General features: G+C 37.6%; 1 protein-coding gene across 3 annotated transcripts in view; it reads right to left on the bottom strand.

Annotated features, from left to right (window-relative positions):
• Nucleotides 1-380: 380 nt before the first annotated feature.
• chst15 (carbohydrate (N-acetylgalactosamine 4-sulfate 6-O) sulfotransferase 15) overlaps nucleotides 381-12,614 on the bottom strand; it is an 89,182-nt gene continuing 76,948 nt past the window's right edge. For 2 of the 3 annotated variants that reach the window (XM_073027630.1, XM_073027629.1), the window contains exon 8: nucleotides 381-9,224. In XM_073027630.1, coding sequence (XP_072883731.1) covers nucleotides 9,037-9,224 — 188 coding nt within the window. In that variant the 3' untranslated portion in view covers nucleotides 381-9,036. The remainder of the gene's footprint in view (nucleotides 9,225-12,614) is intronic. The other variant, XR_012096137.1, reaches the window with a different exon arrangement.

The raw sequence follows: 12,614 nt of genomic DNA, 5'->3' as shown, positions 1-12,614 counted from the left end.
TCCTCAGACAGGATGAAGAGGTCAATACTCCCCAATGCCATTAGGCTTTACAATTCAACCGCCAGGACTTAAGAACTTTTTAAAAGCTATTATTAATGCTTTTTGAGATAGTGATTTAGATGCATATCATATTTTTTACTGAGTTAAGTATTGTATGTTATTAGTTTTGCTACAACAAGTGTATGGGACATTGGAAAAAAAAAAGTTGAATTTCCCCATGGGGATGAATAAAGTATCTATCTATCTATCTATCTATCTATCTAAATTAACTATGATATCTAACAGGTAGATAAGGCTTGAATGTTTAACTGTCCTGTTCTTGTTCCTTCGGCTTTTAGGGTAGCTCCCATTTAAAAGCTACAATAGAAAAGAACAAGAAATTGTGAAACAAATAGATAATGCTTTATTATTGATAATACAATGCAACAGTGTTTCAATGCTTAATGGAAATATGACTTACAAACACAAGAACCCTGCTCAGTAAAAAAAAAGTTGGCATTTATATGTTGAATAATAAATCAACTTAAACACAAATTAATGTTTTGAAAGCAGTTATGCAGTTATGTAATTCAATAAATCTGGTAGTTTTAAAATAAACAATTGTGTCAATCTTGTACACAGCATTAAAGGCTGTGTGGTGAGACACTCTGTAAAGTTAACTGAGTATGCGACCTGTGGTAAATTAAAGTTGGTTTGGACCTGTGGCAGTGGAGATCACCTGAGCTCATTAAATGTTGGAACTCCACAGATAAGCACACATAACGGGAGTTTCTGCACAGCACTCCAAAATTCCCACCTTCATGCTCACAGAGGTTTGGGAAAAGACAAATAATGCAAGCTGACTCTTTGTGTGGTTAGCTGTGTAGTTCCTGGTAAATTTTCACCAGATTTGCAGTGGAAGATTAAGAAAATCGTTTTGAAAGAACAATGATAGGAACATTATTCTCTTCAGTCCGGGCCGGATTCCTGCAACTTGCTAAAGTTAGCAGTAGTTGTTAATTTACTGTTTCATTCTGTCTAATGTTCCTTTAAAAATAGACATTAATGTGTTTGTCATTTTTACTAATGCTTTTATAGGACTGGTATCAGTAAAATGGCCAATGTTTGATCAACCATGTTAATCTTATAAATTACTGTTTTGTTGTACATTTTCAATAAAGCTGATTTCTGTCAAGTTTTAACAGCAAAGATTAATTGTCCAGTGAAATGTTTACATGGCTTGTTGAAATACATAAACAGTTTAGCTGTGATTAAACATTGCTTTGAAGTACATTATGTATCTACTTCAGGGTAAACAAGATAATTAGAAAAATATATACTTTAATCATTTGGTTTGTGCAAGGTAACAAATTCAATATATATTCTAAAATACATTTGATGCGGTGCTCAACATAATGCAGATCAAATTCAAAATCACTCAACACAGGTATCGATTAATACTTTCATAAGGTTTGCATTTGATAAGATTAGCTTTTTATATAAATATATTACTGTCACACAATGTCTTTAGTAAGGAACGTTATAAATAGTTCAGACTACACTACATTCCATAACCTGTACGAAGGCAATTTAATCATTATACCTGCCTCAAACTAAGTTGCGACCATCAGATTATGGAACTGAAGTGAAATTATCAATGGCATTGACAATGAAAATGTCAAGTTAGTTGGGAGAATAGTTATAAGTAATATTTCTTAGGAAATAATAGGAAAATGTTTATGGGCAACACAGCTATAGAAATATTATATTAATATTACTGCCAATGAACATTATCTATTATATAATAATTTGATATATACCAATAATTTATTGACATTATTTATGAGTAAGTGCTAAATAGATTTATGCTTTCATACAGCATATGCTGGAAGATATGTGCTTATATTATCAAAACCCAATAATCTACAAGCAACATAAAGTACATTCCTTGGCATCCTTTAATAATTAAGGTTTGTGAAGTTCAAAAGTGTGTAAAAATTGCTTGTTGAAGACCCATTTTAAAATTCTCGTACCTGGCTTTTTTCCAGTAAAATCACAATGTTCAGGTGCATCAAAGCTGTAACAGCCTAATAGCAGGTTTTCAAAGAATTCATAACTGCATGTTACCACTTTGAGGAATCATACTAACTCTACTACATGAGCCAAACAATAACTGCTGATGCATGGAAACAGTGAAGCTCCCATTGTCCTTTGTATCACAGTCACATCTCCATTATGAATACAACTAGTTCAAAAGCAACCTAAGAATTCATACTCCAGCAAGTAATTATTTATTTTACTTAGAGATATAATGTTGAACAGGCACTTTCAGCCCAGTGAGCTGCACCACCAGAAACCCACCTATTTAGCGCTTGCCTAATCACAGGACAATTTACAATGACCAATTAACCTGCTAATCAATACGCCTTTGGAATGTGGAAGGTAACCGGAAATCCTGGAGGAAACATGCACTCATGGATGGGAAGGAGATACAAAATTTTTACAGAAGGCATCAGAATTGAACTCTGAGCTGTAATAGGTTTACACTAACTGAGATACCACCAATGAGAAGAAAGGAACTCACAAAGTACAAACAGTACAGTTTTAGGTATCTCCAGCAGGGGCTCCCAACCTGGGGTTCACAGACCCCACAGTTAATGGTAGAGGTCTATTGGATAAAAAAGTTTAGGAACCCCTGATCTACAGTATGCTTTGGTTATAAGGACTTGCTCTCAACGTGCCATGTTTTAATTTGTAAAACAATACAATTAATTGTGCTACTTACTGGACCCTTCTTAAGAATAAAGTTGTTATTGATCTTTTCCCAGTAAAGCACATTGAGGATTTGTAGTTGAGGGTATTTAGGCTACAAATTGGTTGCATCCAAAGGCAGAAATTGCCACAAACTTAAGATCCGTCTATGTGCCAATCAACACTGACTTGAGTCCACTCAGTCACTTGTAGAAGAAACTGATAGGATCTTGATAGATAAGGAAGTTAAGGGTTACAGCAAGAAGGCAGGAGAATAGAGTTGAAAAGAAATCAGCAATTATTTAATGGTTGAGCAGACTTCATGACTGAAAGGCCTAATTCTGCTCCTATATCTTTGACCTTATTTAATTCATTTATAAAATCTTCCTTCAGCAATGCTTGAAACAATTCACTTCAAGATTTTGTGATTAGAAGGATTTCAACCATTTCAAGAAGGCAGCACCCATCATTAAAGACCCTCACCCATCTGGGACATGTCCTCTTCTCATTACTACCATCAGGGAGGACGTTAAGGAGCCTGAAGACCAAAAGTCAATGCTTTAGAAACAGCTTCTTTTTCCCGCCATCAGATTCCTGAATGGTCCATAAACAATACCTCATTATTCTCCTTCTGCGTTATTTACGTATTTTTGTAGGTTATGGTAGATTTTATGCCTTTCACTGTATTGCTACTTCAAAACAACAAATTTCTTGTCATATCAGTGACAACACGATTCCACTTCCTTCCTCACCACTCTTCTGCCTCTTGTTTGTGTTAGATCGACATACAATTCAAGAACTTTATATCACTTCATATACACAATTTCATCAATAAGGGTTTCTTCTAATTTTCCACCATAACAGCAGAGAGAATGCCAGAATGGCCATTTACATTGTCTTTTCACCATATTCATGGAAAGAGGAATCTTTTTGGGCACATGAAGCTATGAAGGACATTACCACCCCTCCAGATTCTGTTCTTACTGGACGCGAGAACATTTCGTTAAACAGCAATCAATTTTTTCCATTGCCAGACAGCATGGAAAGCCCCCAACTAGCCCTTCAAGCCCAGCAATCCTGAGATTTAAGCCTAGCTCAATCACGGGACTATTTACAGGAGAACATAAGGGAAACTTCTTCTCTCAGAGGGTCCTGAGAGTGTGGAATGAGCTGCCAGCACAAGAGGGGCATGCAAGCTCAATATCAACATTCAAGACAAGTTTGAATAGGTACCTGGCTGGTGGGAGCATGGAGGGCTATGGTCCCGGTACAGGTTGATGGGAGAAGGTGGACGAGATGGGCTGAAGTATAACTAACAACCAATTAAGCCACTAATCGTGGACTGTATGAGGAACCCCACACAGTCAAAAGGAGAACATACAAACTCATTACAGGCAGCTGTGGAAATTGAACCCAGGTCACTGGTACTGTAAAGCATTGTGCTAAGCACTATACTACCATGCCACCACAATTGCATTTCTATCATATATTTATCCCAAATTCCGGTAACTCAAAACATCTATGCACCGTGCATGTATCAGCCAATAAGTCATTATCCCTTTCAGTGGGAATTGCTGTTATCACAGCTCTTTGTGATCAACTTGACAAGAATACGATGGTCCTTCTTCAGTGACAGGTTCCTTTCGAGGTTGGCACATTTCTCGTCCAGTTTCCTTCACAGTGGAGGAACTCAGTGATAAACTTCCTGCAGATCATGTCAAAGCTGTGGAACAGGCTTGTTGCAGAACAAAGGTTAGAGCAGCCCATTGTGTTGGTCTTTACTTCCAGTCACAGAGAATCCTGAATGGAAAGATGGACAACCTGCCACATGAAGGCAGCATTAAGAACAGGTATCAAGAACAAGAGGACATGGTTTTAAGATGAGAGGAGTTTTACAAGGGATAAAGTTTTTGCTAGGTGTGATTGACATCCAGAATGAACCGCCAATGGAGGTCATGGACTCCATGCAATCGCTATGTTTAAGAGGTGCTTGACAGATACAGTACTTAAATAGGCCAGGGACAGACAGAGCTACAAGCACACTCATTGGGTCAGGCAACATCTGGGGAGGCAAAGAGATGGGTAATCTTTCAGGATGAGATCCTGAATCAGGACTAGGAATGCATTAAAGGATATGGCCCTTATGCTGACAACTGAGAATAGTGTAGGTGGGCAAATAGGTCAGAATGGTTGTGATGGGCCAAAGGGTCTATGCTTGCATTATCACCCCATCGCTTTTTTTTTTGGTGTTTTCTCCCTCCCATTCTAGTCCTTATGAAGGGTCTTGGCCCAAAATGTTGAACATTTATTCATTTCCATAGATGCTGCCTGACCTGCTGAGTTCCTCCAGCATTTTCTCCGTATGTGCTGCTTTGAATGATATAAACATATGCATTTCTTTAGGCATCAAAGGAACAGATTAATCTACTTCCAAAATTTGGGACTTTATAAATCCTGAGGAAAAGAAGTTTCATCATCTATAGACCATTTATTGTGGGTGTCAGACCTACTGTGCACTAACTAGTGATCTCTGACATTGATCATGTCGTCCATTGTCATGGAGAGCTCAACACAGGAAATTACCTCACCAGTTAGATGTGAATCCATCAATTTAGAAAGGTCGGATTTCTTTGTAGGGGAATGCTTCTATGAACTGACATGCATAAACTGATGGATCACATGTTAGTTAATAATATTACCTTTGGAGGCTGGGAACAGTTTGTTTGGTTTTGGCATAGACTAGATGGTCTGAATGGCTTGTTTCTGTGCTGTACTTCTCTAACACTCTATTAGTCTAACAAGGAGGTCCCATCCCTCACGTGGCCAGATCTTATTTGAAACCGCATTGAAATATAGAAAACCCACAGCACAATACAGGCCCTTCAGCCCACAAAGCCGAGAAATTACCTAGGGTTAACCATAACCCTCTATATTTCTGTGCTCCATAGACCTGTCCCGGAGTCTCTTAAAAGACCCCATAGTATCCGCCTCCACCACCGTCGCCCAAGGCAGCCCATTCCTCGCACTCACCACTCTCTGCGCAAGAAACTTACCCCAACCACCTTAAAACTGTAACCTCTCATGTTAGCCATTTCAGCCCTGGGAAAAAGCCTCTGACTATCCACATGATCAATGCCTCTCATCATCTTATACACAACAGGGTCAAATTGGCCACATTCCTCCTCAAATCTGACAACTCCAAAATCCACACCCCAGGTATATGTTTGCAATTTAATCTGAAGCTTTTATTTCATCACCTTTCCTGATCTGACAGGAGATTAGCCACAAGACAGTCAAGAATATCCATCCCTATAGTTTGCAAGGAAATATGACTAGACAGTTCTCATACTATAGTTGGTTTACATTCCCACTTAAATACTCATAACCCTGAATGGAAATCTAGTCATTCGCACAAGAATCATCTGCAAATACTTTACTGTTATTTTTCATGGAGCAATGCAGGATATTTCCACATGAAAATGCTTTCATCTTCTTTAATCTGGAGTTAGATTAATTGTGTTTATATGGAAAGAAAAATCCATATAATTATCAAATCCATGATGGAAAACATAGATAATTACATGGCACCAAAGAAAGAAATGGCTTGCTGTCTTCAAATTATGCAAGAAACCTTTTGCATTTTTTAATTTATTCAGTTATGGGGTGTGGGCATCGCCAGCTAAACCAGCATTTTGTTGCCCATTCCTAGCTGCATGGTAACTTGAATGCCATCGGCGCATAAGGGCAGGGATGTCAGTATTTATCTCCACTTGTGTAGGTGTAACACTGCTGGTGGTGGCATCCGTCGGTCTCGAGAGACCATGGATCTGCGCCTGGAGTCTCCAGGGCGCAGGCCTGGGCAGGGTTGTATGGGAGACCGGCAGTTGCCCAAGCTGCAGGCCTTCCCCTCTCCACGTCACCGATGTTGTCCAAGGGAAGGGCACTAGGACCCATGCAGCTTGGCACCGGTGACGTCGCAGAGCAATGTGTTGTTAAGTGCCTTGCTCAAGGACACAAACACGCTGCCTCAGCTGAGGCTCGAACCAGTGACCATCAGGTTACTAGTCTGATGCCTTGCCCACTAGGCCACGCGCCAACACGTGTGGCCACGTTAACACTGCTAACCATCACAATATAGTCATCACACATTTCATATTAGTTTTTAGATTTTAAATCTAAAAAGACAATGGAGAAAAATAGAATAAAACTAGCAAAAATTCACTTCTTTATGAAACAGGTCCAGAAGTAATTTCAAATTAACATTTAAAATGAATTCAGGTGCTCACTGAGGTGAATGCTAATTCTTAAAAATGGTGTTTAACTTAATAAAAGCTTCAAATTCTAATAGGTCTCTGTCTCTAGAGGCATTAACTAAATACTTCTCTCTCTCTTTCTCTCTCTCTCTCTCTCTCTCTGTTATCTAATAGATCTGCTTTCTATGTGTTAGAATGGACTAATTATCGGGCCGTCCAATAGGTGGTGGTGTAGAATGAGACAGTAACTAGGAGGGTAGTCACAGAACACAGCTGTCAGTTATCACGATTAGTAACAGAAAACCAAACAGTAATAATCAAAGACAGCAGAACTGAACCAAAAATAACATTGAACAAACTGAATTGTGACAATAATATTGCATAGCAATTTAAAGGAGGTTTATGATTTTTTTTCCACAAAGTACCTTAGAATATAAACAACTCAAAATGAATGGATTGAAAGCAGTGCAAAATGAAAAGTGGAACCGTACATAAATCTATCATTCTATCCTTTTACCTCTGGCACTTGTTTTCAAATACAAACCTGATCAAAGGATTAATAATCACTCTGCCCATTGAAAGGTCAAAATAACTGAGTTTGTGCAATCTCAATCCAATGCACAATGAAAACTGTCTGTAACACAGGATGTCACTAACAGTCTGTCCCAAAGCCAAAGCAGAGCCATTCTAGTACTAGAATTATGAAATCATTAGTGAAATTATGGTTAACCAGGGATTGCTTATTTTTAAACTAGTTCTTCACTTATAAATTCTCAGTTAATTTTTGAGAGAAAACTTGAAAAAATAAACAGTTTTATTTCAGAAATAGCCTGGAAGTAACGGACTGAATAACGAGGACAAGAATTGTTCAAGTGCTCTTACCTTGTTGAACATAAAAATCTTAGAAAAATATTAGTACTCTCAAAAATATAAATATTTCACCAATTAAACTGAAGGTCCTCATTGGTTAAAAATGTTCAAGAGTCCCAAAGAATAATAAACCAGTATTTTCTCCTTGGAGCTGACAAGGCTCTGTAGGGCGTTTTTTAAAAAAATTTCATTATAAAATTTGTATCCATTATTACAAATATCTGAGTTTTCTTTGAGCCAGAAGAGTGAAGATTTAATCTGAATGGATTTTCCAAATAGCAAAATTTTAACAACAGGGGGCACTGCTGCTCCTAACATTGCAAACCTGAGCAGAAAATTGCTTCCCTATGTAAGTCATGGATATTTTTCTATAATATGCAGTTAAAGCATCAGTGTGTACCAACTACTGAGTGAAACACACTGATAGAGGCCTGCCGTGCACCTGAACCCAGGTGGAAACACTGCATTTTGTCTGTCTTGGTCCCATAGATGTAATAATTCAATCATTCATCTGTTTAGAAGCAACCAGAATAAAACTACGTAATTGTTTGATTGAAAACATCCAAAGAACAGGACATGAAACTGATGGGGGTTTTTTTTAGAACAGTTATTGGATATGATGCTTCTCAATCTCCGGTTCTCAGATATAAAACAACAGGGAGAGGTAAGATGAACAATGACACAAACTTGTACTCTTGTATCAGACTATTATGTAAGTTACGTATTATATAAGTTACTGGAAGACTAAAGTAGGCACCATTATTGAAATCTCATTATTTATATTTGGCAGCAATATTAGAAGACATTTATGAATATTCCAATTTTACCAAATACACATGTAATTGAAACTCCTACAAAATATTTAAAATCACATGGGGATTACATTTTTTAAAAAAGTACACAGATTAAGAATTTAAATTTATCACAGTGTCAAATAATATAAACCTAAATATTCCATGGAAATGTTTAGTGAAGGAATTTGGAAAATGTTCCTCGTTAAAATCATGAGGGTTAAACTTTATACAAGACACTTGTTGAATTTTGAACAAGTCTTCATGTAAGAGTTTAAAAATAAACTCAAAAACCAAATTTTCAACTCTACCGTCAATGTACTGTTGAATATTCCAGGACCACAAAGTATAAAACAGTTAATATTTTTCAGCTTTGTGAATTTGGTCTGTATTTATTTTTCCCACAAGAAAGAGTCGTTGTTAAGTAGAAAAGCCAGTTGTTCATTAAAGGGTCTGTAGAATTCCTCTAGAATCTTCCTGGTTTCTGGTAACATAGGCCCAAGGCTTTTGTCTTTGGGACGTCTGGTATTTGATGCTGGGTTGTTTATAATGGCTGCCTCCTGTTTCTCTGTCAAATTTCCTGTTGAAAAGTAGCAGTAGAGCTTTAGAAGAAAAGTCAAATATTGGCACTATAATTTTCAACCTCTGCATATGGCCACACTTGCCTTTATTCTCTCAACAATTCAACTTTTATTTCAATATCACATAATTTAGAGAAAAAAATCTATTGTTTGCTTTATACCAGCAAGTTGGGGCTATGAGGCAACAGAAGGACCAAACAGATCAACCTTTCCATTAATACCATGGCTTGGTACAGTTGACAAGTAATTACTGAACCTAATAATTCATTAGTCATGAATGCTCAAAAATCCATTGAGCACAACTCCATGAAACACTGTCACAGGAAAGCTGCATCCATCATCAGGGACCCAATGCCCAAGACACACTCTCTTCTTGCTGCTGCCATCAGGAAGAAGGTACAGGAGCCTCAGGGCTCACACCACCAGGTTCAGGAACAGTTACCACCCCTCATCAATCAGGCTTTTGAACCAAATAGGATAACCTCTCTCAGCTTCACTTGCCACATCATTAAAATGTTCCCACAACCAATGGACTGACTTTCAAGGACTCTTCACTGCATGTTCTCAATATTTATTGCTCTCTTATTTATGATTATTATTTCTTCTTTTTGTGTTTGCAGAGTTTGTTGTCTTCTGCACTCTGGTTAAATGCCCTAGTTGGGTGGCCTTTCGTTGACTCTGTTATGGTTATTATTCTATGGAATTACTGAGTTTGCCCACAAGAAAATTAATCTCATTGTGACATATATGTAATTTGATAACAAATTTACTTCAGAGTTTGCACTTTGAAATCTATATTATTAATGATTTAAATATAAATCTCACAATACCATACTATTAATTGGAAGCATAAATTACTAGGGGGAAAACGTGCTGCTTTAATTACTGATGTTGAACAAGTGTAGGTGCAGCAATTGCTAGGTGAACTCAACTCATGACATTTGATTTCAATGACTTCAACATGGGATGAGTGTAACCAGATTCCATTAGTGACAGCAATCAAAACAGGAGTTGTCTTTCCACCAGTGTTTATATAATGATAGCTCAGTCATTGAGTTTATTCAAAAAGTAGATGTATAGGTTTCTGGATATCAAAGGATATAAAGATAATCCAGGAAAATTGTGTCAAGGTAGAAGATCAGTCATGATTTTGATGAATGCTGGAGCCAAATAGCTCATTCCTGCTTCAAAATATTATAATTTAAGGAAAAGATTTAAGGAAAAATATTACAATTTAAGGAAAGGTTGTTAGGCCACTAAAATGTTCTGTCTTCAATGCTGTTATTTCCTTCTAGAAACCAATGAGCTGGAATGTTTGAAAAAAATATTCATCATTCAGCACGAAACTGCTAACCTGCTTCAACTTCAAGTAGAAATGCAGGCTGGTGAAAATTGTGCCTGTTAACTTAACAAATCTTGTTTCACTCCTGGGGCAATTAAAACTCAAGCTGCACAAGAAAACTATGCACCGTTGTTTCGTGCTGAACATGAGTATCGTAAAATGTGTTCATTGGCTTATGGTGACATCCAGAATAAATATTCATATTCCAAATGACTAGTGCCGCAGTAGCATAGTGGTTTGAACGGCGCCATTACAGTTCAGAGTTCAGAGTTCAATTCCGGCACCATTTTATAAGGCGTCTGTATGTCCTCCCCATGGACTGTGTGGGGGTTTTCGCCAATCGATCCAGTTTTCTTCCACAGTCCAAGGATGTACCTGGTAGGTTAATTTGATCATTGTAAGTTGTCTCATGATTAGGTAGGGTTGAATTGGGGCTGTTGGGGGTTGCTGGGATAGCACAGCTCCAAGGGCCAGAATGGCTGACTCTACACTGTATCACTAAACAAATAAAAATATAATCAGCTAAGCAGGTCATATGTCATTCAGAAAATTGGCAGTCACTAATATCAGGCAGTAAGTAAAAATCAGTTTGTGGCTCGTCAGCACTTAACACCAGATTCCCAGTTTGAGCTACTTACAATAAAGCTCTAAAATCCCAGTAAAAGTTCCTCAATCTAAAATGTTAATTCCATTCCTTTCTTACAGATTCAGATTGAGCACCAACAGCAATAATTGAGGATGTATCGAGAGCATCCTGAGCAGCTGCATCACTGCCTGGTTTGGGAATTACACCGTCTCGGACTGCAAGACCCTGCAGCGGATAGTGAGGTCAGCTGAGAAGATCATCGCAGTCTCTCTTCCTGCCATCACAGACATTTACACCACACGCTGCACCCACAAAGCTAACAGTATTGTGAAGGACCCCACGCACCCCTCATACAAACTCTTCTCTTTCCTGCCATCTGGCAAAAGGTACCGAAGCATTCGAGCTCTCATGACCAGACTGTGCAACAGTTTCTTTCCTCAAGCCATCAGACTCCTCAATACCCAGAGTCTAGACTGACATCTACATCATTTATTATTATATTGTAATTTGTCCTCTACTGTGCTTATTGTCTTGTTTATTATTTATTGCACTGCCCTGTACTGTTTTGTGCACCTTATGTAGTCCTGTGCAGGTCTGTAGTCTAGTGCAGTTTTTATGTTGTTTTACGTAGTCTAGTGTAGCCTTGTGCTGTCTCACATAGTCTAGTGTAGTTTTGTGTTGTTTCATGTAGCACCAGGGTCCCAGAGGAACATTATTTCGTTTTTACTGTGTACTGTACCAGCAGTTTATGGTCGAAATGACAATAAACTTGACTTAACTCTGATTTCCAGCGTCTGCAGTATTTTGCTCTTATTGTTGTAAACCTCACCCTTATTAACCAAGGACAGGTGCAAACTGTACAGTTTATCATGAATGGTGTTTATGATGTATTAGCATGAATTAATTACACATCCTCACCATCAGACTGTAATAGAATTAGATACATTGCTTTAACTTCATTCCTAAAAGGACACATGTCTGCTGTAAGGCAATTAGGCTCCCTAATCATATAACCATAAAAAATGAAATGAAATTAAATAATTCTATTGAAGACTTGAACAAAGTAAATCTCTCAACTTGTGTTTCCTATGGACAAGGACATTCATTTCCTAAAGTGATAGCAGAAATTTATGGCAAGTCTATATTTTATGAGAAGATTTAATGTTAGAATGAAATATGCAAATCCATAAAGGGTAATTCTGATATCTAGATGGGATTTTTTATTCTGTCATAAGACAATAATCATCTGTTTACAAATGGTTTATTGAATATACCTTAATGAATTAGCACTAAGAACATTCAACCACTTGATAATTTTCTATTGCTTGATCATACTTTTATCTGATTCTTGTTCATACTCAATACTTCCTTCCCAGTACCCAGTAAAAATATGCTGATTACTGTTCAGAAAATTTCATTGACTCAGAAACCACAGGATCTTGGAGGGAAGACTTTCTGTTG

This window comes from Hemitrygon akajei, chromosome 23, assembly GCF_048418815.1.
Source record: "Hemitrygon akajei chromosome 23, sHemAka1.3, whole genome shotgun sequence".
Lineage (NCBI taxonomy): Eukaryota > Metazoa > Chordata > Chondrichthyes > Myliobatiformes > Dasyatidae > Hemitrygon > Hemitrygon akajei.
The sequence above is the reverse complement of the archived record's forward strand: the minus strand, read 5'-3'. Positions and strand labels throughout refer to the sequence as shown.